This window comes from Lissotriton helveticus, chromosome 9 (genome assembly GCF_964261635.1).
Source record: "Lissotriton helveticus chromosome 9, aLisHel1.1, whole genome shotgun sequence".
In the NCBI taxonomy this organism is placed as follows: Eukaryota; Metazoa; Chordata; class Amphibia; order Caudata; family Salamandridae; genus Lissotriton; species Lissotriton helveticus.
In genome coordinates, this window is record NC_136070.1 from 1,172,721,557 (window position 1) to 1,172,746,277 (window position 24,721).

At 44.6% G+C, this 24,721-nt stretch overlaps 1 protein-coding gene across 1 annotated transcript in view; it reads left to right on the forward strand.

Moving 5' to 3' along the window:
* LOC144783390 (inter-alpha-trypsin inhibitor heavy chain H3-like) overlaps positions 1-24,721 on the forward strand; it is a 584,371-nt gene that overhangs the window by 206,252 nt on the left and 353,398 nt on the right. The window contains exon 12 of the mRNA XM_078662386.1: positions 17,377-17,562. Within this exon, the coding sequence (XP_078518512.1) occupies positions 17,377-17,562 (186 nt within the window). The remainder of the gene's footprint in view (positions 1-17,376; positions 17,563-24,721) is intronic.

The window sequence follows — 24,721 nt, forward strand, 5'->3', positions numbered from 1 at the left end:
TCAGTGGGAAGTTCTGGGGAAATGGCCACTAGTAGCGTTTTGTGTCCCTGTAGCCACACAGCATGTCAGCCAACTGACTCTTGGAATTTAACTCAAGAGGATAAAGCAGGTTCAGTCCTCCAGAACTCCTCAGAGATTTTAAATAACGTGTCCAGTGTTCTTCTTTTCTTCTGCAGGTCCAGAAAGCTTTTCAAGGTGCCTTGGTGTGACATATTTATGCCTGGCATTAGTTAGTGTGGGAGGAGGTGATTCTTGGGCACTCCATTACCAATGTAGTAAAAGGTCCTGGGGGGAATTCTACCATCTTTTCAGCAGTTCCTGTTTCCATACCTGCAAACTGGCCCACAATGCCATGTGACAGGGCATGTTCATGATGGCAAACCTCTTCAGCCACATTAAGCTTTGGGTCTTAGAGTTACTCGGAACACTGTGGTAATCAATAGCAGCCACCTGCATCTAACACTGAGATCCATTTTGAAGAAAGGGTTGTACCGACAGCAAACCTAGAGACAGAAGTCTGGGAGAACAATATCCAGGCACTTCACCAACCAGACAGGAGAAACACAAATATTGTCCTCATGTCCTGTTCTCACCTTTTTAAGTGCATCCAAGTGTTACATGTGGCTCAAAAGAGATTTCATGGAGGATTTTGCACTGTGATGTCAGCAGAATGCCTACAGCCCCACCGAGAATTTTCTATAGAGTTCAGAGGAGTGATATCTGCCCTAGTTGCTTTCCCAATATGCAGTAGTAGTTTTGTAATCTGTACTTCTGATATTCTACGTACGACATAAGTAATAGTCATCACGGGGACATGATAATATTAGCTTTCTACCTGCCCCACTTTTAAATACCATGCACCCTGCTCTGCGGGTGACAAGACCAACATAGTGGTGACTTCATAATATTTATAGGGGGAGGCCTTTTTCTTTTACCTATAGACATATTTCCACTTCTACTGTAGTGAGTGGTACAACAGGAGCTGTAGTCCACCAGCGGGTCCAGCCCTTTGCGCACTGGCTGCACCATAAACTAGGGACATACAGGCAAGTTAACAGCAGCGGTGCGTCCATTGGGGCGTAGGGGCGTAGACCCACTAAGCCCCATGGACCCACCGCGTCGTCACGTTGTCACTATAATAAAATAAAAATATAGAATGATCGCGCTACCTGCCGACCGGGAGACACGTCTCGTGACCCGACTTTTCCGGAGTGCGCAGGGGGCTGGGCCTACTGCAGCTTGAGTGACAGTCCACTCAGCTGCAGCAGTCCTGCGCAAGTGAATTTTAGGGCAGAAACGTGCCCGCGCATGCGCAGATACTTTCCTGCTGAAGTTCCCCTTAGAGAAAGGACCAGGGGGCGGGCCGCAGCCCCCGGGGTTGCAAAGGGTCGACCGGGCGAGCAGTCATGGTGCCCTCCTAGGCGCCAGGATTGGCTGGTCCAGTGGTCCACGTGTGCAGGCCAATCATCGGGAAGCCCGCCGCTGTGACGTTGTGACTGTGACTGACTTCGATATGGAATGACTCCCGCCTCAAGTCACCGACCGTCAAGGTACAGGTGAGGTCTCTCCCACCCGCTGGCATCCCGGCTCCCAGGCTCTCCCAGCAGTGTCTGCCACTCGCCCTGGTCTACACGGGCCCGGCTCTCGGCTCTGAGGCATGGGGCAGTAGCTGCTGGTTGAAGCAGATCCCGGAGAGAGCTCCCCCTGCCCCCTGCTTCCCGGTGCCATGCCCATGACCCCCAGGGCCCCCTGGCGGGAGTGCGGCTGGCTGCTGCAGGGCTTCCTGGCACTATCTCTGGCGCTGCACCTTGTCACCCTCGGGGGCTACCTTCAGCTGCGGGCAGAGCTGCGACTGGAGTTGAGCAGCGGGGGCCAGCACAGCAGCCCCCCAGCAGCGGGACCCTGGCGCCGCCGTCAGGTGAGTTCCTGCAGCCACCTCTCTCTCACTCTCACACACACACACACGCACGCACGCACACACTGTCTCATACAGAGCAAAAAAGTCTAAACTGGACAATGTCTTAAGCCTGCAGCAACTTGCTGACACCTGTCCTACAGATCGTGTTGATTGGGAAACCCTTGAACAGGGAAAAAGCACAGGTGTGCCATGTATCAGCCATCTGCAAATTAATTGTTGCCTCAGCTAGCAAATGACCAGCAGATGTGTAACTGTCTCTTCTGTAGGGAAGTGGCGACTCCTCATCTCTCTGCAAGTTCACCAAACAACCTGAAATGGAAGCTCCCTTCTCAATAAAACATGGTGGCTTGCTTCTGTTTGCATAATTATTCCCAAATCGCTAGGCATGGCCTCTGTTTTGACTATTTGGATATTCCCACCGCTCTCAAGAAGGCTTCTTATAAATAAAGATTGTGATGAGAGGATTTAATAATGTATCACAACATATTCATATTCAATAATGCACATTGGAGAAAGAAATATTTCCACAATAGTATGTCTCCCTGTGTCATATGCATGCATGTGGGTCACATGTGTCTAAGCTGTCAAGGTCTTCGGTCCTTAATGAGAGAAATGTGTGAGCTTGAGGCCTGGGGAGGATGGAGTGGGAGGATGTTTAAAATCTGATGATTTTGAGTGGCACTTTATTGAACCTTGAAGACAGGTAGGTTAGCAAGGAGCAAACCTGTCTCCAAGAGGTGCTGAATGGTCTTAGCTAACCACGCAATACTTGGAGTACTAGCCATCCTGTTTTTTTAAGGAAAGGATTTTTCATTTTACAACTGTAGATTAGCAATGGTACAATTTCGTTGATGTGCTGAAGGATTTATCCTTAGTGAACACACAAACATGTTATGTAAGACAATTTCAGAACCCCTTTCAAGCAGGGGTACTGGGCCCAACCCTGGGGTGGAGGTCAATTACTACTGATGTCCCAGGGTTCGATTTATTATGGATTGTCGTGAGAAGTGAGTCATGACTCTTGTCTTCTTAGCACACCACAAGACTGTAGCCCCTTTATCCTCCCCAGTGTGCAGTGTGATCATTCACTAAATATTTTGTTTCCAAATGTCTTTTTCAGGCATTATTCTACTGTACTATTGCTCAAGTACTTTTGTCCATGAGTGTTCTGCTCTGTTTCCCTATATCTGTGTTTTGCTCCTTGGAAATTCCCCTACCGCCTTATGGCTAGGTTCTTGCTATATAAATACCACGTATCCATAAATAAATAAAATGATAAATTAGCACACACTTTCTAGTCCTAATCCGCCACCTCCTCCAGTTTATATGCTATACTGGGCGCTGAAAATCTTGGTGGACGTATCTGCTGCTAGCAAAATATCTTTAAACGAGGGCAATTTGTCCTGTGATTACATATTCTACGGCTAGAAATGGAGGATGGTTCGCCTCCTGTAGTAGGGCGCAAACTGATGCATTATTTGCATTTTCCAGGAGAAGTCGTGCTGTTTTTTGCTAATGAAGGGTGGGGAAATGGGAATAGGGAATTCAGATATGTTCTTAATATTCATCCCACCGACCTTTTTCAAACTCCCGTAGCCCCTCCCCCAACACACACAGAAAAGCCACAGTGGTGAGAAAATAATAACCGAAGGAAAATGAGCAAAATTGCACTGATTCCTCTGATTAAAGCTGCTACATTCACAGCCTCACACCTAATCCCGTTGCGAACAAGTGAAGATTAGAACGTCACTCTGTGCAGACAACTCATTTCTACAGCAGGCTACGGTAGATTTCCCAGCTGTCAATCACGCGCTCACACCATAACACACACACTTCCCCTCTTACACACACACATGCACCCACTACGCGCTTTCCCACCCTTTTCAAATTGTCACCTTCACAATGTTGTACCAGCAATTTCCGCAGCAAGAAGTGCACACAACACTAAGTCATGGAATCTTCGGCAGCACGAGGTGGAATTAACATGTTTCAACAAGAGTGCATGTTTTCCCTAGACATTAAGCTTTTCATTTAGAGGTTTACTTTTGAGTAATCAGGAAACTGCAGTGACATTGTATTTCCATAGAAGTAATCTGCGGAAACAACGTTTCACTAATCTTTGCGTTTTTCCACATTAATAAGTATGCAGTTTACATCCACAGTTTGCTGGTTCTAATGGGCCTATATTTAATGTGTTATTATGTGGTATAGGGGCCTCCCTATTGTGCTTCTTTCCTCCCTCTCTGCGCTCCGTTTTACACTCTCTCGTGACCGTTTGCTTCTCCCCTGCCCGCTCTCATTGCTCGCTCCCACTTTTACTTTTCCTCCTCCACTATACATTGCTCTTTTTCCCTACTGGTTTACTTGCCTCCTCCTGGTGCACTCTGTGTTGCATCCCCCCACCCTCGCCTCCCATGTCGCTCGCTACCGTTCCTGTGCCTTTCTGTTGCTTCTCCCAACTCCGCCTTGATTGCGCCCTGCCCTTTCAGTTACTTCCAGCACCACCTCCACGTTCCATGTTTCTCTCTGTCTCTCCCCATTAGATTGCTTCCATTGCCGCACCTTCCCGTTCTGGTTCTCCCCACCCATGACTCCCATTACGTTTCCCTCGTGCCCTCCTGATGCTTCCCCTACCTCCAGCCACTACGATTGTGCCACACCCCTCCTATTACTTTCACCCCCCATGCTACATGTTACTCTCGCCTTTCTCTCAGTTAGAGTGCTTCTCTCCCGCGCCCTCTGTGTTGCTTCCTTCACTCCGTGCCTCCCATTACGCTGATCATACAACTGTGGAACTTGTGTTGCATTTTATTTTGCCATGTTTTTATTCATGTATGGTTGGACTCTGAGGCGCATGCCAGTTTTGAGTGGCGGTTCCTTTGTTGAATGCATTTGTTAATTTTTTCCTGAGGAAAAGTGTTTGTATTCTAGGTATGCTTAGTGAGTGATTCAAAGTAGCTTGTAACCAATAGGTAACCAATATAAGCCTGGGGAGATGTGGGTGTGTGACTTGGCCGACACATAACATCACAGACTGTCGTGTTGTGTAAATCAAGTGTCCTGTTCAACGATCACATACAGGAATTTTGGGGGTATAGCACAACTGGTAAGAATGAGCCAGGAACAGGCCGTCTGGACATTCAGGGTTACTGATTTAGTTTTAGACAATGGCGTTTGAGTAGCTAACATGAAGAAATCACTATGGCTACCTCAGGGATTCAAATGGAAAGTTTGTGGGCTGTTTCCTGTTATACAGTACAGAGGTGAAGTCAGTGTGAATTCCATGAAGGGGTTGAGATGGCGTGGGCTAGGGAGAAGCAGTAGCTTAATTTTAATTTTCATGTCAGCAATTTTCTACGCCTCACTGTCTTCTGGGTTACTGTGTTACACGCACCCTGTTCCTGGAAGCCTGGCATCAGCCTCACATCCTGTCCTGTCGGAACCTAAATACACTTAAACACTATTATGTTAATGTTAAAGCACTTTAATCTGACTAAAGAGCACACAATGGCTGCCACAGTGCCACCATATTTTTGTGGGCCCGCTGCTTCCATCTTTCCCTTAGCCTGTAAGACTACACTGCTTCAGAGTTGGCCTTGCTACAATATTTATGGTTTTGCGGTTTTGCTGGTGGGATGTGCTCACTTTTGGGGTACATCCAAGATGTAAAAAAAGACGGACTGTAAAAACTGGCTGCAAGTACTTAGGCCTCGGCTCAAACAGCCTGACAGCAAGCTCCCTGCAGGAACACAATCTGCATGAGTGTGTGTGTGTGTGTGTGTGTGTGGGGGGGGGGTGTCTGTGTGTGTATGCTAGATCCTTTATTTGCCTTTTCAAAAGAATAGGCATGTGTGGTAGCGAGCTGGCACCTCATGTAGTGACTGTGGAGAGTGGAATCTATCTAGATATGTGTGTGTGTGTGTGGGGGGGGGGTGTCCGTGTGAGTGTGTGTGTGGATTGATGTGTGGGTGTGTGTGTGAGTCTGTATGTGAAAGCATGTCTCTGTGTGTGGGCGTGTGTTTGTAATGTAATAACTGCACTTTCACAATTGCTTTATTAACCTTCCTGCTTTCTCAAATTTGCTTGAAAATGCACGATTTTCTTCTCTTTTTTCAAAATTTTCCGAACCCCCCCCCCCTTATGGGCAGAAAGGCACAAAAAACGAGTGGGACAGAGGGCAGAAGGGCACAAAAACGAGTGGAACGGGGGCAGAAAGGTACAAAAAGCAAGTGGGACAGAGGGCTTTGTAAAGGCTGTCTCCCAACTGCTGTGCAACTTCTACTCTTAGAGCTGAGATTTTCATGCAAGTCTTATAGTCTGAATTCAGCAGCGTAATAGGACGGAATGTATGAAGCTCTGTGGTTATACTGTATAAGCAGCTACCTATGTTATGCCATCTATTTATGTAATAACTGCACTTTCACAATTGCTTTATTAACCTTCCTGCTTTCTCAAATTTGCTTGGAAAATGCACGATTTTTCTTCTCTTTTTTCAAAATTTTCTTGGGGGGGAAATCACCCCGAACCCCCCTTAAGGGGTTCGCGCGCGCTCGCTGCGCTCGCAAGCTACGGTGTTGTATGCAAATCACCCTGCGCATCACCACTTTCAAATCTCACCCACCGCACCTGCAAGTTAAATGTGCCAATCAATAATAAGACAATTTAACCTTTCTTGAAGGGGTAGCAGAGGCTCTTTGCTCCTGTTTAGCAGGGGCAACCTGCACAGAATTCTAAAGCCAGCAAAAATAGGGCCTTGAAAAAGGCAAAAATGTGAGGTGACCACACAGAAAAGACGCATTTCCGTCAAAAGATGAACTGGAATTTTTCGTTCTGGAATTAGATATTTGCCATGCTAAATGCACAATATCTCCGCTAATCTTTAAAAATAGAATGCAATGAGCTGGTAAGAGTTACAAATCCACATAAGACAGATATACTAATGTAATGTGAGATGACTTTGTGTGAAACGGTAGTGCCAGATGAAATCAGGCTGAAGCAATAAAGAAGCCAAATGTTGTGACATAGTTGCACATGTAAAAAAGCAATTTCAGCGAAAATTGCATATTTTACATGCCAGACTTTCAGACAGTCTTTTGGGTGTAGATGTTTTTCTTGATTGGTGTGCCTTGAAAACAAATATAACACAAAATATTATTCAATCACATTTACAATGTACCAAAACTCTTAGGGGCTTATTTACAAGGCTCTTTCACCACCTTTGCGTCATTTTTAATATGGGAAAAGTGACGCAAAAGTGACGCAAGGGCCTTGTAAATCTGCCACCTAGTATTTTACCAAAAGGGCATTTTTTGCGAAAACTTGGTTGCGTCTCTTTGAAAATATGAACACTGCACATTTATTTTTATTACGTGCAAGGCAGAATTATGGAACATCACACAAAAATGTGCGCCCAACTTTCAGTACATATGGGCTCGTGTTTCCACACTATAGAGCACATTTACTATCAGTTCTTGCAATGCAAAGCAGCAAGGGAACTTGCTGCGCAAACTCATGCAAAAAGGAGAGAGCAAAAATGTTCCATATTCCAAAGATATGGAGCATTTCTCCACTTATCCTCTCTCCTTGGACTGTGCACTACCTAGAGCCAATGCAGGCACCTTCCCACCTTGATTCAAGGGTGCCTGCATCATGTGCAGGATTATTTTCGTTCAGAAAGTAACACCTTAGTGTACAAAAACAATACAAAGATGCAGTAAAAAAAGAGGAAGTAACTAGGAGAAATAAGTATATTTCTACTTGTGCATACAAATGTGCAATGCGCCACCAACATCAAGAAATGATTATGTCCATCCACTGTTCTTTTAGTACAAAAAACATCTCTATTCTCCACAATCAGTAAAATGACAGCCAAACAGCCAATTCGTTTTGTCCATCCAGTGTGGACTTCATCAAGGCTTTGCAATTCAAAGAACAGTGGATGGACATACTCGTTTCTTGATGTTGGTGGTGCATTCCACATTTGTGTGAATTTGTATACTGGTCGTGGAGACTGCTCCTTCGAAACAGCAGGAGTGGTGGATATTCACACCTTTTGAGCAAAAATAGGCTCACAACTTGGAACTTTCTTTTTTGGGAGGTTGTGTGGGGAGGTGCGTCACAAATATACAGAAGTATAATTGTTATGGCTTGCTGTTTCATGTTCTGGGAGTATATTTCAACTTGTTGCATCTCTTTTGAGTAGGAACACTATTGTGACAAAAATCCATATTTACAAGTCTGTGTAAATCTGGGTTTGCATCAAAATGCATCGGTGAATGCATGGGAATGTTCGTGCTCAACCCATGTAATGCCCACTCAAAGCAAGGTATCACAAGTAAATGCCAAAAAGGATTTTGCCTTAGAGTTGCATCGCAAACGTGATGCAACCATGATGCAAATCACTTCAAATCTAGGCCTATGTGTTTTGCAAATGTTTGTGCTGTCCTAGAACTATCAATGTGGCACAGAGTAAAGGGGGTATTCACAACTAGTGGCAGTGAGCCTACCTCCTGAATGTTATTGGTGAGGAATAAAGTTTGTAAACGCTTGTGAATGACAGCAAGTTCAGAGATGAAAGTCCTCCATCTCTTCAATTGCATTCACAATATGCCAGTATCACCAACCTTGTTCCTTGACGAAGCAAGAATTATAACCCCAAATATGAAGTGGCAAAGCCAATATGTCTGACCTTCGCATGCTTGTGCAATGATCAGTATTTGCATTTATTATGCAAGAATATGGCACAAAATAATTTTAAAAAAAGCAGGCTGCCACTTATATCTTCTCAGAAGAATTGATCACCCAAATTAGCAATTATATTGCAGGCTGCTACATTGTTACAATGGCACTTAAACACATTATAACATTGTTAGACCTGTCAGCCTTAGTGTGGTCTTTCCCCAAACTTGTTGCCTTCCTCCTCCATTTCTTGCTGGCCTTAGGGCTCTGTGCACTTTACTACTGATAACTGGTGCTAAAGTACATGTGTGCACTTCTTAAAACATTGTAACATAGGCATATTCAATTTACCTCTAAGTACCTAGTAATGTTGTACTACATGTACCAAGGACCCGTAAATTCAATGCCACCAGTGGGCATGCAGCACTTATTGCGTCACCCACTTATGTAGCCCTTTAAAGATGTCTCAGGCCTGCCGCTGTAACCTGTGTGTGCAGTTTTAAACAGCCATTTCGATCTGACAGAAGGAACCATCTTCCAGGCTCAACCCTTACTTTTTAATACATATGTCTCACACCAAGGATATGCCCTGGACAGTTCAGAGGGCTGGGTGCAGTGTATGTTAAAAGTAGAGCATGTACATTTTAAGTTTTAAAATGATGCCAAGGTTGCAGACAAAGGGGCAGATTTATGAAGGCCTTGCGCCGCCGGTGCGTCACTTTTTCCCATGTTAAAAATGACGCACCGGCGGCGCAAGGCCTTCATAAATCTGCCCCAAGGTCTTTTGGTGTGGGGATGGGGCCCAAGTTCCGCAGGCTACCAGGTGTTATTCCAGAGGGTGGTATGGTTGCAAAAGATCAGCACTTTGGTCTTGTCCGTATTGAGTTTCAGGCAGTTGCCCTTCATTTATGCCTCAATGTTCTTCGTGCAATTGTGGTAGTTGGTCTTCATTGTATTGGGGTCTGCTGAGAGTGAGACGATGAGCTGGATGTCATCAGCATAGGATATGATGTTGATGTTGGGGTTTTGACAGTGTCGATTAGGTGCGTCATGTAGATGTTGAAAAGGGTGGAGCTGAGAAATAAACCTTGGGAGATGCAGCAGATAGCACTCTTGGATTGTGAGGGGAAGGGAGGGAGGCAGATTCTCTGCGTGCACCTCGTGAGGATTGATGCCGTCTTTTCATGAGTGTGTGGTAGGAAACTGTGTCGAAGGCTGCGAAGAGGTCAAGAAGGATCAGTACGGTTGATTCTCCTCTTTTGAGTAGGGTGCAGATGTCGTCAGTGGGCAACTATCCGGGTGGTCTCATTGTTGTGGTTGACTCTGAAACCTGATTGGGAGGGGTCTAGCAGGTTGTTTCTCGCCAGGTGTTCAGTGAACTGACGGTTGATGGTCTTCTCCAGGACCTTGGCGGGAAACGGGAGCTGGGAGATGGTTCAGTAGTTTAGAAAATCGCTGGGGTCTGCGGAGGATTTCCTGAGGAGAGGTTTGACCTCAGCGTGTTTATATGTGTTGGAAGAGGTGGCTATGGTGATGGATGCATTTACGATAGTGGTGAGTTGGTGGCTGATATTGTTGATTCCTAGGCTGAAAAGGCGATGGGGTCATGGGTCGGTGCTGAGTGGATGGAGGTCATTACCGCTGTTGCTCCCAGTGTGTTAAGCTGTTTCCATGCAGTGAGATGGTGGTCGAATGAGGTTTCCATAGGAGTGGCGAGGCTGAGGAAGATGGTGGGCCAGGGGTCGTAGTTCCCGTAGATGGTAAATATCTTGTTGTGGAAGTAATTTGCTAGAGCCTTGCAGCATTCCTGTGAGGAAGGGATCGAGTTCTCGTGGCTGCAGGCCAGGAAAACTCTCTGATGATGTTGAAGAGTTCCTTGATGTGGTTGGTGCTAGTCTCGATACGGTTCTCAAGGGCCTCTTTTTTGTATCTTTGAGTCGGTGGTAGTATTTGATGAGGAATTGAAGGTGGCTCAGTCTGTGTTATCTCTGCTGGTGTGCCATTTTCTTTCTAGATGTTTGCACCTACGTTTCATTGCGCTGAGTTCCGGCATGTACCAGCTGGCTTGTTTGGTGGATCTGTGAGTTTTGGCTGGTTTGATGTGGGCAACTCAGTTGGTGGCATTGGTGATCAAGGTGTTTAAGTCCTTGACTACTTGTTTTAGATTGGGTACAGCATCGGGATGGGTGGTGTTGTGGGGGTGCAATCATTGGTTCTTTGTTACTTTGCTCTAGCTGTGGAAGGAGGTGCTGGAAGGTTTGGGAATGTGGTGAGGTTGTCCTGTGATGGTGAAGTGAACGATGGAGTGATCAGTCCAAATGAGTTAAGTGCATAGCTGTATTTGACTCACTTGGATGTGAAAATAGGGTCTAGTTTGTGTCCTGCCCTGTGTGTGGGGTCTGTGACTGGCTGGGTGAGGCTGATGTTGTCCATTCATTCCAGAAGGTTGGCGGAGTTCCTGTCTATATGCTCACCCAGATGAAAGTTGAGGTCTCCTGAGGACGATGCAGTGCTTGGATTCTATAGCGAGTGGGGCAATAAAGTCTGTGATGGTGTTGCAAAGTCCTGCTCATGGTCGTGAGGGTGTGTAGTCGAGGATGCCTTTGATGGTAGTTTTGTCATCAGTGTGGAGCTGGAAATTAAGGTGTTCCATGATCAGCATGGTTTCACTTTTGGTGGTTGTGCAGCAGATTTATTGTTTGTGGATGATGGCAATACCACCTCCGAGTTTGTTGTTGTGGTCCTGGTGTTTCATTATGTGCCCATTGGACATTGCAGTGGTGATGATGGGGGCCGAAGCAAGGGTTGAGCCATGGCTGTGTAATGAAAGTCACATCTGGTGTGAGGACGGAGATGGCATCCCAGACTTCATTGTTGTGTTTTGAAAGCAATTTGCCGTTGATCAGGAGGCATCATAGAGGTTCCAGGAAGATGTCAGCCAGAGGGGTGGGTGTGTTGTGGGATTCTATGAGGGCCGGCAGAAGAACTGTCCTGCTGTGGAGCGAGGCAATGGGAGGCAGCATTTGTTGCGGTATCCAAGGTCCTAGGTTCAGAGATCTGCAGTGGAGTACCTGTGGGTGTCTAGAGGGCCCGAGTTTCTGGTGCTGGGCGCAGTCCAGGCACGGACGGTCACAGACAGGCTTGCCTTTGGTGCACCTTCGGCACGTTGGTGGTGGGGCTGCACTGCAGCCTCCATTAATAGGTCATGGAAGGGGAAAGGGCGCTGGGGACGCAGGCAGTGAGAAGCGTGTGGTGGAAAAAAAGGAAGGCAAAATAGCACTGTAGTGCAGAGGGCTGTGAGAGCCCAAACTGAAGTAACAGAAGGCTCCAATAACCTTAAAACCAGCACCTGCACTCTGCTAACTGTGGGTCCTACCCTGCCAAGTCATGCCACCCAAGTCCTGGACCCTAGAAAGTGGGCCCGAATGTGCTCTACTAGGCCAGTGCCTCATCAAGGTGGGCCTGAACTTGTGACTTTGTCATGGTCTGGCACTACCAGATATCCACAGGTGGCACTTTGTGTTTTTTGGTGCTAGTTTACATTGAAATCTTGAAACCTACATATCTTGGTTCTACTGATTGGACTTTTGTTGATTTAGTCTTGGTTTATTTATTATAAGTTTCTTTTTTTTCAAAAATGGTGTGGGATTTTTTGTGTATGTTTTCACTGTTAATGTTTGAAGTTTTGCGCAAATACTTTGCACATTGTCTTGAGTTGAGCCTGACTGACAAGCTACCTGAGAGTTGAACACAGGTTAGTTTAGGGTTTGCTTTTGACTTCACCCTGACAAGAATTGTGGTTTCTGCTTGAGCAAGGCTTCACCTCCTTCAACCACTAACCCAAATTTTATAAACATTAATTTTAAAAGGAGACAGAAAATAGCTCACTATTTTACTGGGCATCTGAAGCGCAGCAAAATAAGTAGCTGTTTTCAGAGGTAATTTCTGGTCTGACCATCCCGCTTTTCAATCAGATTTACACACAGTCCAACGTCCCTGTTTCCTAGAAAGGGAATATAATCCAACCAATATTTAAACAGGGAGATCATCCTAATCCTGGAAACTACAGATTGATATCTCTGATTGATGTAGAGGACAAGATTTATGTTTCTTGTCTCCTAGTCCAGCTTCAAGATTGGATGGACGAAAAGAACATAATTCCCAAGTTCCAAACGGGTTTCAGGCAAGGGAGGGGCACAATAACTAATTTGGCCATCTTGGCGCTCCTAACCGAAAAAGCGGTAAAAAAGAAAACACGGCTGTACGCATGTTTTGTTGATATAAAATCCGCCTTTGACCGAGTGAGTAGGAAGCGTCTCTGGAAGAAACTAAATGCATGGAGACTGCCGAGTTCACTACTGAATGCAATAATTGCCTTATATAGTGGTATCTGGGCAAGAGTGAAACTGGGCGACGGGTGCATTATAACCTGATTGCCACCCGCAGAATATGGCCAACGAGTTAATTTCCTTTTTACAGTACGCCGACGACATCGTTGTGTTGAGCCAAACCCCCATTGGATTACAAAGAGCAATAAATAGCCTTGTAACCTATTTGGATCAGGAAAACTTGGAACTAAACAACGAAAAAACTAAAATTGTTTGCCTAGTGGATTCCAAAACAACTGAGTTTAAATGGTCGTTGAAAGGGGCAACGTTGGAAGAGGGAGGGTCCTACAAATATGTAGGCATAACAATAGGGCAGGGTATAACACACAAGGAACATAAATTGGCCATAAAAGCTAAAGCACAATCGCTAATTTATGCATACAGCTTAATACGCAAAAAATTAGACTGCCCGAACTATAACTACCTGTTAAAAATAATGGCCGCGCAAATTCAGTCCATTCTGTCATATGGTTTAGTCACTTGGTGTGGCAAGGAAGCAGATTTATTAAACAAACTTCAGATGAAGGTTTATAAGGCTGTTTTTAACCTGCAAAGTCTTCCTCCCCAGCTTAGGCCGGGCTGGAATTCGGCCTCCAGAATCAGAACATCCGGGCCATGAGCGGCTTTGTTAAAGTATGTTATAAATTCCGCTCCTCCAATCCAGAAACAATGAACAGGTTATGCTGGGAAGAAATCAAGCACCAGATTGATCACGAAACACCGAACTCACTGGGAAGTTATTTGAGAACATCACTGGCTGAGTTGTAAATACAAACAGCGTGGGAAAACAGAGTAGATGGAGCAAGCGTCAGTAAAGCTGTCAATGATGCAGCTAAAAAGAAATCTTTGCTGTAAGATATAAAAGCAATTTCCAAACGCCGGCATGGGTGGACTGTCATCAACTCTTAAAACTCTTTAAAGCCACAAGCATACTTAACTGCTCATTTCAGCATGCAGTTAACAAAAAGCTTCATAGACTATTGAATGGGCTTGCATGAATCAAAATACCTACAGACTTCTTGAAAAACATCTTCCAAACTGCGCATTGCTGATTATGTGGCTTTCATAAAGAATCTTTAACTCACCTACTATGTGTATGTCTAGTAGTCACAGACCTGAGGAGACAATATTTAAAATCCATTCTCAATGAACTGAATATTTGCACGTGCAGACAAGCCGTGATATGCTGGTTGGAGTGTTCCTCCATAATCTTGGCCTGCCAGGGAGTCAAATACCTGACAGAGGTTAGAAAACTTTTACGGCAAGCCGACCTGGAGAAAAGTAAAGAAATATGACCTACTCGGCATGGCCCCAGCTGACCCATCAATGCAATAAATGGACTGAATGTAAAACATACTAAGAGACTTTTTTTTTATTTAGTAGGACACAGAAGTTGGTTTTACACATTATACTTTTCGGAATAACCACGCTTTCTCCAAATGAACTTGCCATCTTTTAGGGCTCACTAATTATTCAGCTGGTTGTTTTTTTAAATCTTGATGTTAGTAGTACATATTTTAATTCCACATTGTGCTGACTAACCGATAGTTCGTCTTTCATGTTTACCATTCAGTAGAGTGGTAGACACTACACAACAGTAAGCTTAAAGCACCCTCATGGTTTTAGCTAAGAAAAAGATGTTTTTAGCAAGTATCTTAACAATGCGTTTCATAACATTTTGTGCCGATGGATAAGCACCTGCACTTTAGCTAAACAACTAATGGGATTGTGTTAATGTTATTTGGTTTTAAATAGTGGATGTAATGATAGACCTTTATCTTTTAGTGAGGTGGGGGGAATTTGTAAAGATTTTAATTAATCATACAATAAACTATGACAATGTCAGAGGTAATTTCCAAAACTGAATAAAAAAGAAGCAAATGTAACTATTTTTAGGCAGATGTGCACAATGTGCAGAAGCTTTGTGCTACTACTTTGTGCTGTGCCATGTGATGGTCTGTAGTGGGATGAAGAAAACTGAATGAGAATTCAAAAGACCAATGAGTGAATCCAGTTGTCCAGAAGCCCCTCAAAGTGTATATAATAGTTATGTTATTTATGTATATTTTTGGAAAACAATAGTTTGAGGGCGAGCTAAAGCTGTCTCCAAATCCAGACCTATAAGAAGACATGCTGTGAAGTGCATGATAGGGAGCTTAGCAAGTGGTCCACAAGACCACTGTCGTCTTTGGCAAATACCTACAGCTGTCACTTAAGAACAGCTTCCACTTTGCAAATGTTTAGTGACTAACAAAGGCAATGAGTATACATCTAAAGCCAGATGTTTTAAATGCTGGCTGCAAAAACCTGGTCGGAATTTGTGATCCGTATCTTTGCATTCAGTGTGGTATTTTGGGAACCAACTTACTTGCTATTGGGTTGCTTCGCAAAATTCTTAATCATAGTGGGTCGCAACTTGCACTACCACATGAATATTGTTGAGTTAGATCGTAAATTGTGAACCACTATGATTGCAAGCCATCACAGTAATCATGTCGGTGATCGTTTTTTAATAAAGTGGTCGGTTTTCTTCAAAGGAAATTGGACTGTGTTTAAAAAGAAAAGCCTTTTTTTGTTTCTGAAGACTGCCTTCACTTAAACAAATGTGTTTTTTAACATTCATATTGTCTTTCTGCCTCCTCTGAGGTGTCTGTAAATGATCAATGGTTTGTGAATGTTTTTTGATTGCATAGCATTGCTACATAGAATATTGATTCAGTATCTGGAAGAGATGCCTATAATATACACCTTCCAAATACTAAGGGCCCAATTCTCAAAGGATCTTACGTGTAGTAAAGTTACAAGTGCGAAGTCTTTGCATTTGTGGTGGAGTCTCCACTCTCGTGGTGTAATCTCTGTGCTCAGGGCAAAATCTCCATATGCCACACTCTCTGCAGTGCACCTTAAGGAGATTTCGCCCCTTGTGTTGAGATTCTGTCATGAGTGCAGAGACTCCACACTTTACTACACGTAAGTCCCTTTGTGAATTGGTCCCCAAATTGATATCAATTTCTGAACACATTTCAGATTCAGAAACACTTTTTTAACTATTAAACATGTTTAGCAAATGTGTAAATGCAAACTCTATGATTTACAGCATTGTGCCTAAAGAAACCTTTGGAACCATTGATATATTTTCTTGTGAATTACAAGGATGAGGTAAAGTTGATTTGCCTTCCTCAAAGTACTCTGCTTCACAAAGTATTGTAATGTTGAGCTTCTGCAAGTCTCAGAAATGTTTGTCACTTACTGTGCCACTTTAAGAGGTTGGGGCTTTTTTTTGAGAGCCCTGCATCACTTGTGCACCATGCACAGTGGTACATGTGTGATGCTTTCAGTGGCCTCATAAATATTGAGTAAAGCAATGCAGCACAAATATTTGCGTTGCCTTACTCTACGCCCAGGAGGCGTTCCATGGGCATTGAGATGAGTTTCCTCATGCAACACCAATGGAATTTGGCGCTGCTCCAAAATTACGAAGTGATGTAAGCCTGGGAAAGCACCAAGTCCATAGGCCTCCCTAGGTGAGGCATAAGGAGGAGAAATATGTTTATTTCCCCACACTTTTCCCTCTTTTTGGGAGTGCTGCATTCTGCAGCACACATAGAAGGAGGAAACACCTCTTAGGATTGTTTTTGTACAGGACGGTGCCCTTTGCATGCAACGGAGGCACTCTTGCACTATCCTGCAAGGTTGCCTATGTTGGCGCTAGGCTGCTGACACATCGCCAGGGCAGGGAGAAAGGGCAGGAATGCACCCTATTGCTTAAATACGGTACACTCCTGCCCTTTCACTTTGGCATAGGGCTGTGCAGTAAGGTGCCGTGCTGTGCTGCCCTATGCCAAAATCCCATAAATAAGCCCTGTTGTGTTTTCATTTTCATCCCTACAAAGCCAGAAAATGCGTACAGCGCAGGCTTTGTAAGGTTAAATGAGTTTTTGGTACATTAGGCCCACTGTGTTTTGGTTCATCCTTTTCAAACAATTGTAAAACTTTAATTGTGTTATATTGGTATATAAAATAGCACACTGTACGCCCAAAGTTATTATGATTTGATGGTATAAAATTAGTTGCGATGCAATGCATAAATGTGTCTGCAATTTCTTTAAAACACAATGGGAAACAAACCATATAGCAGTTTAACAAATAGAAACCTATCAAAGTTATTTAAATTATGCTCCTTAAACTATTCCCCACTTTACTAAATAACGCGATGGACAATGGCAGCAAAATCAATTGAGCAGTCAAAAAGAACATAACAATCGCACCATCAACATAACAATAACATATTTTGTTAGATAGGAATGGTAACAGGCACATTAACAGATTTGCTAGATATCAAAGCTGATATTGTCATGCTTCTTCATTTGCATCCTGTTATTACTTCTGCAGGGATTTTATAATGAAGTCGCCAACCCCCTGCTGGTGGACGTCCAGCTTCAGTATCCTGAAAACGAGATATCTGACCTAACACAGAACATCTTCAAGAACTACTATGATGGAAGCGAAATAGTGGTTGCAGGACGAATCATTGACAATGACCTGAACACATTCACTGCTGAAGTGAAAGGGTTGGGAGTAAGTTGCAATTTACTTTATTTTCAACATATTCCTTGCTTGTGTTAACAACATCTGGAGTATATCAAGAGGCTTATTTGCAAGCCTCATGTGCCGCCGTTGCATCACTTTTAATATGGGAAAAACTGAAAACCAGTGGCCAAGGAGCTTATAAATAAGGCCCCAATTCTTCAAAAAAACAGCAGATATATTTACAAGCCCTGTGAGCCACCGTAACGTCACTTTTTTCTGACAGCATGGCACAGAGAGCTTAGCCATTTCTACAAGGCCACGTAAAGTCACTCTAAATGGCTTTTCATGGCATTGTAGAGATGGGGTAAGGCAAAGCAGTGCAAGTTGCTGCCTTGCCTCACTTTGCGGCAAAGAGGCGGTCCATGGGTGTTGCTGTGGGTGTTCCCACACAAGACCCATGGACTTTGATGCTGCCCCAGATTTACAATATCTTTTAAATCTGAGTCAGCACCAAAACCCTGGGCCTCATTTACTATATTTTGGCCTAGGGCAGCTCTGCAAGCCTTCCTGTCACGCTGCCCTAAGTGAGAAATGGTGCATTCATGTCATATTCCACAGTGCTGGTGCACAAATGGCTGCTATGTGCCAACGCAGGCACCCTTTCACTATGGTGCAACGGTATCAGATTGTTTTTGTGGAGAATGAACACCCTCACTCACACAAATTACCATTAAGCCACCCCTGGGGAGACATACGATTTTGATGCATTCCCAGGTGTACAGATTCTTGTCAATCTGGAAATGTTTCAAAAACCATGGGTGTTAGGTGGGAACATCCACCGTAACACCCATGGTGCGCCTTTCCATCGCAGTGTGAGGCAAAGCAGCAACTTGTGCTGCGTTGCTTCACACCATAATGACAGGGCCATGAAAAGCCATGCAGAGTGGCTTTACTTGGCCTTGCAGATATGGCTAAGCCCTGTGCTCCACTGGAACGTCTCAAAAAGTGACGTTGCAGTGGCTCACAGGGCATGTAAATAAGCCCCCTTTGCCGTTTTCACCTCCTTAGAGTAGTGTAATGAGGAGAAATGTTTACCTTTCTCCTTGATTTGTCCTCTTTCCACGTGTGCTGCATTTTGCAGCACACATAGAAAGAGCAAAACGTCTCTCTTGATTGTTTTTGTGCAGGAAGTTGTTCCTTCCTGCACAAAAACAATTATGCCAACAAAGCAGACACACTTGCACCATGGTGCAAGGGTGCCTGCATTGGCGCACAGCTGCTAATTGTTTATCAGAGCTGGCTGATAGGACAGGAATGCACCTTAGCTTGTAAATATGGTGTAGTCCTGCCCTTTTGATTTGGCATAGGGCAGCACAGCAAAATAATGTCGAGATAGACCGCTTACTTGGCCCAAAATATAATTCCTCACAAAGTGCTTTGTAGTGCCTGATATTGGAAATGACAGGAGGTTGGTATTTATTTATTTGTTTAATTATCTATTTCAATGCAACTTTCCCTAATGGAGTGGGTGAGTGAGGTGTACCAAATCACTTTGCATAATATTAGGTATTAAAGTTTCAATGATTCAATGAAAGATCATCAATTACAGTGCCATATGTGAAAAAATAAAAAATACATTACTCAAGTGGATAAGTGTGGCTCAATGGTTAGAGCGGCAGACCCTGATGCAGAGGTCTAGCCCGGGACCAGGGTTCAATTCCCCGCCTCGGCGGGTCTTGGGCTCAAAATTCCACAAACCTGATAATTCTCGCCTCGGTGCCTATTCCAATCATGGAGTCCCACTCTGCAACTCTGGGCAATAGCTTCCTTAATCTCCACAATGGCCCCCACATCGCTAAGGATGCCTGGCCTCCACCTTGGGGGTGCCCAGGAATGGACACCTCACAGGGAAAGCCAGGATGGGGCCCACAGCAGTATTCGTACAAGCGCCTTGAGACCCTTGCGGGTGAGTAGTGCGCTATACAAGTATCAATTTACATTTACATTTACTTGAAGAATTCCTTATCAAGAATATTCTCATATATCCAATTCAATGAATGTCGAAGTCATCTGCCCTTCATCAAGCAGTAGCCTGAAGAGGCAGGTACATTATATCTTTACAAGACGCAGGAATAAACAGCCTTTCAAGCATTTTCTGTATTATCCAGATACGAGCTATGTCCCAAACCTGGATGAAATATAGGACAAAGTTTTTGCAGCACTTCCTGTGAAATATTAAGTTTTTTCCGAAAGAGAAGATTTTCCAGACAGAAGGAGGGAGTTGGAACTTCAAAATTTGCAAAGACCTCTAGAGGGAGTCAGTCGTTGTACTAGGTAAGTCAGAGTACAAGAGCGAAGAGCTTTGGTGACAATACAACACAACTTGGAGATACTCTTAGCATCAACAGGTAATCACAGAAGTAGCCACAGAAATAAAGTGGATAAGCAGATCCCCTTGTTAAGTCTGGGTTGGACTGCAATTCTTTTGAAATCCAATTTGAGAGGCAGAATGTTGTATTAATGTTAATGTGTGTTTGTGGAATATGTTTTTATGTTTCCATTTGTTTTATGAAAACCTTGAATATAGAGCAGTCGGCAAGTAACTGCATGCAGCCTGTCATTTTAAGCAAATCAAGCCACACTTGAGCTAGCTTGAATCAGTGAGGAGGGGCGAGGGATAATAATTAAAAGAAATTCAGGGCCAGTCTTATGAAACTTCCATTTGCAAAAAATTGCCTCAAATTCGTCAATAAAAAGAACTTTGCAAACTGACTTATGAACTAATAGGCCTGTTCAAAAAGTTCCAAATTATTATGGGTCACACTCGAATTTATCTCCTCAATATTCATGTGGTATGTTGTGACTTTGCGCAACGAAAATTTGATGCAATCACAGGGATTGTGGCCTGCTGGAGTCAGGAGACCACCAAGTTTCTGATCGCATTTTAATAAAGAAAGTGTTTGTAAGAATTTGTGTTGAATATTGACTGGGATGTAAACCCTGGTCAAGTAGAAACCACAGTCCTTGTAAGGGTAAGGCACAAGCAAACTCAAAATTAGCCTGTGTTTACCCCTTAATACCTTGGCACAGAGCAGTCATGCTTAAGTTGGAGGCAATGAGTAAAGTATTTGTGCAACACTTCAAACAGTAAAACAGTGAAAATTCACAACGAAAGCAGTCCACACCCGTTTTCGAAAAATAGAGTAGGTATTAAAAAATAATACAATACCAAAAACCAAATTCAAAGAATTGGAAATATCGAAGTTTAAAGTTTGTAGTGAAAATAGAACCAAAAATCAGCAATTTGGGACATCTTGTTGTGCCAGACCTGGACAACGTCACAAGTGTAGTCCAACCACGATGGAGCGCAGACTGGCTACTGTGACCCAGTTAAACCAACTGAAGACAGTACCTTAAATCCTGGTTGCGGAGTGTTGGGTGGATCCGTGTCTAAGATGCACCGCACAGCCAAAGGGATGCTTTGGAAATGAGATGCGATGAAACTGCAGTGCGAGGTCCTGTTGTGTTGTTATAGAGGTACCAGTCGATGGAGCTTGCGATGTGTAGTCCAGCATCTGGGATTTGGGGTACAGCTGGTGATGTGTTAGTTCTGAGGAGCTGCGAGGCTGTGATGCAGAGCCAGCGTTTTGTGGTTAAAGCTGCTGTTGACAAGAGATGTGAGGACCTGGGCTGTGGATGCACCGCCAGGTGATGTTTTGGTTCTGAGCACTGCAGTGGGTGATGCAAGTCTTTGCTACTGGTCCATTCCACGCAGCAGCAGCGATGTGTCAGTTCTGCTCAGGTATGTGTTGCTCAGCCAAGGAGATGCATTGGTTCTGCTCTGGGATGTGCTGCTCAGAAAAGAAGAAGGATCGGTTCCACTGGCAGGTGCCTTAGGCCCACTTCCAAGTGTCCAGGATGGGGTGGCAACATTTGTCAGGGTAGACTCACAGACAGCAGAGTCCAGGTTCAGGTGCAAGGTAGTTGGAAGCCTGTTATTTCCCTGTGACTTCTGGTCAGGAGGCCAGCCAATTAGCCCTTGGAGTCACTCTCGGTTCTGGATTCAAGAGATGAAGGTCCAGTCCTTCTCACCCAGACAAGAGGGCAGTAGGTCATAACAACAAAGCAGGAGTCCAACAGAGTACAATCCAGCAGAGCGGCAGTCCTTCAGCAGCACAGCAGCCCTTCTTCCTAGCAGAGTATCCATGTGTACTGAAGAGGTGGTATCGGAGGTCCTTCTTTTATATACATTTCTGCCTTTGAAGTGGGAAGATGCCTCTAGAGGCATGCCTTTAAAGCGCACAGATGTTTGTCCTGGCCTGCTTTGACTCCAGACTAACTACAGGGGATATGCAGTACTGTGTGTGGGGACAGGACACATTTTATTCAGGTGTAAGTGAGACTGGTCCCAGCTCCTCCCTGCCATACTGCCAGTTATGGGCCACACATTCACACCTAAGCTCCCATTCTGTGTGGCTCTCTAGGTGAAATACACAAAGATGTCAACTACACCCAGTCATGTGACCAAAGACAGGCTGCAGGCATCAAATAGCTAAGTCAAGATAACGCTAACTTTCTTAAAGTGGCATTTTCAGAATTGTAACTTAAAATCCAACTTCATCATGTACTAAGATTTTAAATTAGGACTCCAGAGACACCAAACCTAAAAATGTAATATGGTCATCTCAATGTTATCAAATGGGAGATATAGGCCTTGCAGTAGTGAAAAAGAAATTTCACTTCCAGGACATGTAGAACTTAAAAAACTACATTCTCAGCATTTTAAATACAGTGCACTCTGCTCTCTGGGTTGTCCAGGACCTACCCTAGGGGTGACTTATATGTATTAACAGTGAAGATTTAGGCCTGGAAAAATGGTTATTTTGCCAGGTCAAATTGTAGTTTACACTGCACACACAATGGCAGGCTTAAAACATGTTTAAAGTGCTGCTTATGTTTATGGGATTTATAGAGCGCGTGACTACCCTAGGGCATCTCAGCACTGCTTCGGAGCATGACACATTAGTGCTGCAGATCCCCTAGCAAATGCAAAAACAGTTGATGGACAGGATGCAGAACAATGTCATACATTCACCCCAGTACAGAGATCTGGGCCTAAATCCATAGTTTTTTTGCACTCCACACCACCCCAGTTCAGACATGGCCATATGCAAATCAGCCTTGACCCTGTGCCTCATGGGTACAGTCCAGCCCGAACTGCCAAGCCATGTCTTTCCTGGACCGGAATCAAGCATCCTAGGACCGGTTTCTGGCTATCAGCCGTCTTCAGCCAGGATAGCTTGACTCCAGTGGTGTGAAGAGCATGGGACTCACGTTTGAGAATACCCACTCCCACTCGTGGTGACAAATGCAAAAACAACAGTTGATGGACAGAATGCAGAACAATGTCATACATTCACCCCAGTACAGAGATCTGGGCCTAAATAATGTTTTTGCAGATCCCCTGGCAGCATTTAATTTGCGGGCCCTGGCTACATTTAGTGTCACTTTACTAGGGACTCATAAGTAAACTAAATATGCCAAGTGGGTATGAACCAACATTATCATGTTTAGAGGAGAGATTACACACACTTCAGCACTCGTTAGCGGTGGTAAAGTACTCAGAGTCCTAAGGCCAACAAAAATGAATTCAGCTGGCCCTGGGAACCGCCACCCCTCAGGGCCAGCTCCTGCTATCTCCTGAGGTGTCCACCCACAGGACAATGCTGTTTACTTTTGCTTGTACAAAAGGGAGTGGTGATGAACGGAGCATCTGAATCAATCAAACACTCACACCCAGTCAACAGATCTGGGTTATATCCATCACCGTTCTTTAGCCCACTCTGCCACCCCAGTTCAGACATGGCTATATGCAAATCAGTCTGACCATGTGCCTCATGGGAACAGTCCAGCCCGAACTGCCAAGCCATGTCTTCCATGGACTGGAAACAAGCTTCCGAGGACCGGTTTCTGGTTTACTTTTGCTTGGCAGGAGCTGAGACAGCAAACACTAACTCCGCTTTAAGAAAGCTCGAGCAATCAAAATTCTCATGCTTGCAGGTAGCAGGTTTTTCATCTGTTTCCCTCTCCTCTGTCATGCATGCAGGGAAACAGATGAAATATTGCTCCTGCGTGCATTGAGCTGCATATTTAGCTGCCCCCTGCATGCAGTCGTAATGCCGGCTCCCGCAGGAGGCGGAGAGCAAGCTGGGACTGCAAGTTGATTGAGGTTTCCCCAGCAGTCCCCATCAAAGCAAAATAGGTGCCCTGGGTGGGGCCAGGGCATGAAGATAGATGTAGCTGGGCCCAAGAGGATGCGGCCCCCACCCCATTGAATTTGCCCAGGCCCCAGGGGATGGGGTCCCCTGGACTGCAATCAGCCTCAGAAGAGGGGCCACGCGGTCCCCCACCTGCCTTACATTTTTGGCATGGCTGTTCTGGCCCTGATGCTCATTTCACAGTAATTAAACCTTAACAAGAAGCACTTCCGTAAGCTGGCACAATGCATAAGAGATTGGATCATAAATATGCAGCTCCGTGATACATGGCGCAGTAACCATCCTCTAACACGTACATACTCACACTACTCAGCGCTGCACGCCTTGTATACTAGGATAGATAATACATACTGTTCAGATAATGCCCTGCATAATGTCTCCAAGGTGGATTATCTGCCACGAACATTCTTGTACTACAACCCATTAGTGATCAGTCTATCCTGGGGTGCGCAAAGACCTGATATATCGACTTGGCAGCTGCCATGCATGGCTCTCGCTGACTCATCCTACCGAGATCAGCAGATAATGGACCTGCTAAACGCTCACACATTGGTATCGAGACTGCGGGTTTATTGGTCTAAATCGGTGGTGTTCCCAATGACACCAATGTCAATGGACCAGAGACAGACCACGCCAGAAACGGTATCGGAATAGGCATGTGACACATTTAAATATTTGGGGACACAGATATACCATTCGGGGACGGATACTATAGACGGTAACTTAGGGCGTGCTATAACTTGAGCCCGGTCGACTCTCCGTTCTGGTTAAGCCTCCCTTTATCCCTATGGGTTGAGTGGTGATCTCCAACAAGCTGATCCTTCCTCAGCTATTATATTTCTTCTATCCACTCCCCTATACCCTGTCACGAAAACTATTCAGAGACCTGGAATCTCTTCTGATCTTCCTCATATGGGGACACTCTAGAG